This window comes from Elephantulus edwardii, unplaced genomic scaffold, assembly GCF_000299155.1.
Source record: "Elephantulus edwardii isolate Elephantulus edwardi_28Jun2011 unplaced genomic scaffold, EleEdw1.0 scaffold00006, whole genome shotgun sequence".
Lineage (NCBI taxonomy): Eukaryota > Metazoa > Chordata > Mammalia > Macroscelidea > Macroscelididae > Elephantulus > Elephantulus edwardii.
Window position 1 is genome coordinate 878,819 of NW_006399756.1, and position 5,509 is coordinate 884,327.

At 57.3% G+C, this 5,509-nt stretch overlaps 1 protein-coding gene across 1 annotated transcript in view; it reads right to left on the minus strand.

Annotated features, from left to right (window-relative positions):
* Window positions 1-5,433, minus strand: part of INPP5A (inositol polyphosphate-5-phosphatase, 40kDa) — a 168,447-nt gene extending 163,014 nt beyond the window's left edge. Inside the window, exon 1 of the mRNA XM_006879857.1 lies at window positions 5,354-5,433. Coding sequence (XP_006879919.1) covers window positions 5,354-5,428 — 75 coding nt within the window. The 5' untranslated portion in view covers window positions 5,429-5,433. The remainder of the gene's footprint in view (window positions 1-5,353) is intronic.
* Window positions 5,434-5,509: the final 76 nt, after the last annotated feature.

Consider the following 5,509-nt stretch of genomic DNA (forward strand, 5'->3'; position numbering starts at 1 on the left):
TCCTCTCAGCGTCCAAGTGCTCGCGATGGACGTGCGTCCACTCTCCTCTCAGCGTCCAAGTGCTCGCGATGGACGTGCGTCCACTCTCCTCTCAGTGTCCAAGTGCTCGCGATGGACGTGTGTCCACTCTCCTCTCAGTGTCCAAGTGCTCACAATGGATGTGCGTCCACTCTTCTCAGTGTCCACCGAGGGCGTGGGAGTGGGAAGTGCTCACGATGGACGTGTGTATAGAGAGCATCCCAGCTCCAGGTCTGACCCAGGAAGAACACAGTGCCAGGCCCAGGACATCAGGGCAGCAGGCACAGCACAGGAGGCCTAGACATGGACAGTCAACAGACTGCTCAGCAACACTGAAATTCCACGGAGCCTTCAAGACAGTCACAAGGTGACATCTCAGGCAGAGGCAGAAGCTGGCTGTCAAGAGTCAAGGTTGAAAAGAGAGTCAAGACTGAGGACGCTGCCAGGATAGCCAGTCCTGGGCACACGCTGTCCCCAAAGCGGGTGCTACATGCCTTCTTGGGTTAGGAGGGTAATGAGGTCAGAGCACTTCATTTAATCACCACCCTGTCAGATGGTGGGTCCCTATTCTATGAGCAGGATTTTCTAAACTCGGGCCAATGGAGTATTCTCTCAGGGAAGATGGGGAGATCCCACGTCAGAGGAGGGGATGCAGAGATGAGACAGCTGTGCCAGAATGAGGCTGGTGGACCCAGTGAGGCCGTGGGAGAGACTTGGCCCCCATCTAGCACAGGGGACAAGGCCTGGTGGACAGAGAAGGGCCTTGAGTCCATACGTTGGGTGCACGTGTTGTTGGAAGGTGTCGGGGACGAGCACGGGGTGCCCAGGAACCATAGAAAAGTCTTTAGACATAGGTGGGGGGCTGGGGAACAGGGCCCTGAGTTCCAGCTGCTGGGCTGCAAACCAGGAGTGGCCCAGAAGCTGTGGTGACAAGTGTCCACAGTGGGTAACGAGATCAAGAGGAGGCAGCCCAGAGCCCTCAGGTGAGAGAAGTGGACAAACGTGGTTCGGGCAACACCCTGCTGTCTTTGAAGAAGTCGAGGGGCCTGGCTCTCAGCTGCCTACTGGCGTGACAGCAGGGTGGTCCCCCAAAGGATACACAGCAGGGGTCGAATGTGGTCAGTGCTGGAGAAAGGACTGGAGACAGAGATGGAGACTCCTTCTAGGTGTGTGCCAGGAAGAGCGAAGAGTGGCAGCCGGACAGGTGCAGGGACAAGAGAACCAGGGCTCCCCTCCCCAGCGGGGGCACATAGCCCCTGCCAGCTGGCACACCCCTCACCTCCTCCCGGTCCCTAGGAGCAAAGACACTAACCCTTCCAGCCAGTTGCCATGTGCACCAGACTGTCTCCCCTGCTGAGCCTACTACAGTCCCACACAGGGCTTCCCGTCTACAAAGAGGCCTGCTCAGGGGTGGCCCAAGCAGAGGGCAGTCAGCACACGGTATTCCGCTCTGGGAAAGGGCAGGACAATGGCCTGAGGCACACGCCCAGAGTCCTCTCCCTGAGGACAGTCTGACCATGTAAGGGTGCGAGCATGCGCCATGCCCAAAACCACAGCCTCACACGTAACAGAAACCCAGAGCACCCAGCCAGCGTCCCCCAGAGCAGGGCCTGTGTCCCAGCAAGTCAGCAGCCCTGGCCACACCCTTCCAAGCAAAGGCCAGCACAGGGCTGACCTGAGAGCCCACAAGGGCCACCTGCAGTGCCACACAGCCTCCTGAGGGCAACATGGCGTTCCCAATAGGACAGGAACACCCACATACAGCAGCCAAGGGGAGCACTCACACAGGCCCACAAAGGGTCAGGCACACAAGCAGAGCACCTCAGGGGCCAAGTGCCTTCACAGGGCCTCAGAACCCTTCACAAAGCTGTCATCACCTCTCGTATCTCCTTGGTCCTGCCAGGGGGTATGGAGATTCCCAGAGGGCAGCAGAGCAATGGTGGCACTACTCTGACAGCAAAGGATCCTAGTGAGTGATAACATCATCACTCAGATGGCAGGGGTTCCTGCTAGTGATGACATCCAATGGCAGGGGTTGCATCCTGTGACATCATCATCTAAGGGTTCTGTGAGGGCTGGCACCATCACTGGATGGCAGGAGGTCCCATGAAGGATAATGGCATCACTGGGATGTGAGTCCTGTGAATTATGACATCACACTGGACTGGCAAGGTGTCCCGTGTGAGTGATAAAGTCACCATCAGGTGGCAGATGCTGTGACATGTGATGTCATCATTCAAATAACTGACAATGATGAGTGCCTCTTCGTTCCTAGGGCTTAAAACTCTGAGTTCTCACTTGTGACATGGTAAGTTAACGCTCATAATTATACCCTGCATTCTAGTAGACCCTAACTCCCAGAGACACCCCTTCCCCCTCCATGTGCCAGGGCAGAGCTCTGCTTCACGGGGTGCTCCTCACAGCGACACCCCCATCCCTGTTTCAGGGCAGAGTGAGGTGCTCCTCAAAGCAACATCCCTCCACCCATGTGCCAGGGCAGAGTTCTGCTCTGTGGGGTACTATTCACAGTGACACCCCCAACCCATGTGTCAGGGGAGCGTGTGGTAGCCCTCACAGCGACACCCCCATCCCTGTTTCAGGGCAACACTCTGCGTCATGGGGGTCAGGACGGGTTTTCAGAAGTAGGTCAGCAAGCCTTCCCTCTTTTCAGTTAACCGTCTGCACGCCCAGGGCCTTCATAACCTACATAGAGCGCACAATGCTGAGGAACAGGGCGCACGCTGTGCTAGAACAGGCAGTGTCTGGGTCTGGAGGATTAGAAGCAGGCTGAGGCGCTGCACGGGGACAGCTAAGTAAAGCACGGTGCGGTACCGGGACACAGCACAGTCAGAAGTCGGAAAGAGGGAAGGCACCATGCCAAACCGGCACGCCATGGGTCCGGGTGGCAGGCAGACGCCCCGTGCAGAGCAAGGGCAGCTATGAGAGAAGATGCAAAACTAAGAAAGCAAAAGTGGAATTCCCATTGCAAACAGTGTCATTCACAGCTTGGTTTGTTTGTTTCAAGCTCAAACACTGGCTTCCTCAGAATCTTAACTCTGTTCAGGATGTGAAATGCACAGTTACAAGGCTAGTGTGCTGGCTAACGGGGGAGAGATCCGTCCAGGCCTCAGCAGCTGTCATCAGCCCAGCGCTCACCATGCAGACGACGAAGCCACCGCCCTCAGCTCTGACAGCCAAAGCCAGAGTGCCACTGCCCACAGGTGGTGTGTCTCTGCTGGGCTCCATTCTCAGAGTGAGCGTGGGGCTGGAGACAGCCCAAGCCTCCTTGTTCAACACCTAGCTCCACCAGGTCACAAGAAAGGGTGGCGGCCCTCGGCCACTTGGGTCCCCACACAGGTTCTCCACACCACACCAGTCCTTGAAGACTAGAAGAATTACTCTCTGCTCTATTATAAAAACAAAGGCTCCTGTCAAAAGTCAGATGCATGCAAACTGTCACATAACAATTACGAAAAATGAAATTTCAGAGGAAAAATGTTGCTAAATAAAGGTAAATGAAATTAGGTCTATTTATGTCAACAAAAATAAACGTACGTGCACAGTTAAAACATAGCAAAAACCCTAGAACTCAGAGTCAAGATTACTGGGAAGAATGCACAGCAAAATTCTTTTTCCTGTGAGAATACAATGCCCCCCCATGCTTAATTTTCCTGACATTTCTGAGGTTTTGAAGCCACAGCAAGCGGATCTGAATCATCTGAGCAAAACCCTGTTACAGTGACATGTTACTGGAAAGCCGAGAATAGAATGCTAAATATACAGACACACACCCAGGGCAGGAACTTTTGTAGAAAATGATCAAACTGCATCAAGTATCCAGAACAAAGAGTGAACTTTCAAGAGAGCAAGCGGTTCACCTCTACCAGGTGCAGAGCGGGCCTCCTGGACGCCAGACCAGGGGGGTGACAAAGGTGGCTTCTACTCTTAGTGAGAAAAATCAAATTTAGTCTGTGCACAAACTCCGCACAGAGACACTCTTTGACCTGCTCCCTGAAGGCAGAGAACTGAGCCAGAAATAGGTCCTTCTCCTGAAATGTCACTCTCCCCACACAGGATGCACACATCCTCAGGCTGGCTGCCCTCCAGGGCTCACCTCTGAGGTGGGGAAGGGGCTGCCAGACCTGAGGAAAGAGGGAGGGATGACTGCGGGATGAGGGACAGGACGAGGGACTGACGGCCTGCTGCTCTTCCCACAGCACTGTCGGGAACCTCACTTGCTCTGGCTGTTCAAGTAACACAGAGGGCGGCACCAGGCGCTCAACTAGGTCAGCTGGCCTGCTTCTGGGGAGCCGGGCCTCTGCAGCCTCCAGACAGCTTGGAGACCCCTGTGGGTTGCCTTCCTGGGTGTCATCTGGGGTTAGGAGGGAGAGGCCTTGGGTAGTCAGCACTCCCCCAAACAGGTTTGGAGTTTCTGACTTTTTCTATAATCAGTAACTACGGCCCGCCTTCTCTTATCTGGAACTGAAGAGACCCAGTTACCAGGCGGACCCCTGGGGCCATGCTCCTGGAAGCAGGTGACCGAGCTGGGGGAGGGGAGCGAGGGAAGCAGGTACCTGGGCAGGTGCAGGTGGGAGGACAGGGTCCTGCACCAGGTCCAAGGGCAAGGATGGGGTCCAGAGTTCCAGGGCCTTCCTGGCTTGGGGTCCAGGGGCTAGTTAGGGACACACACACACTCTAGGACCCAGGGTCAGTGTGCGGGGGCCGTGGCTCAGGGCTACACAGTCCAGGATCATGGTCTGGGATGGGTATTCAGAGCCGAGGCCAGGCCAAGAGTTCAGAATGGACGTCTGGAGTTTGGGGCCTTGGGGATCTGGGATTCAGGGGCAGCATCTCCTCCAGACTTCAGTTCTGGGTCAGAGTTCTGAAGGGCTGGTGTTTGGGGCATCAGAGTTCAGAGTGGGGGTCAAGGCTCGAGATTCCCGCTCGAGGGTTCAGGCTGGTGTCCAGGGTCCTAGTGGGTACTGACCAGCGCTTCGGGGATCTGAGGGGCGGGCCTTCTGGAGTCTAGGGTCTTTAGGGTGCTGGTTCCCGAGGTGTGGGGACCAGGGCTCCGGGGCTTGGGGTCTTCGGCACGAGGGTTCTAAGGGCCAGTGTCCGGGCACCGCAGCTCTGCAGTCGGGGTGCCAGGCTTTGGGGCTCCGGGCCGGGGCCTGGGTCTGCGACGCTGGGGCTCCGGGCAGCAGGGCTGTGGGGTCTCGGGGTACAACCCTCGCGGGCGATGGGAACTCAGAGGGGCCGGGCCGGAGAGAGAAGGAGCAGGGTTCCGGGGTCCCGGGGTCCCGGGGCTGGGGTCCGGCCCGACGGCGGCACTTACGTCGTCGAAGAGCGAGCCCACGTTGGCCGTGATCAGCAGGACCGTGGTGCCCGCGGCGGCCGCCCTCCCCGCCATCCTGCGGCGCTGGTGGCGGCGCCTCTCCCTCCGCGGGCCGGGCCGGTCGGGGTCTCAGCGGCGGCCGCAGGGCATCAGCGG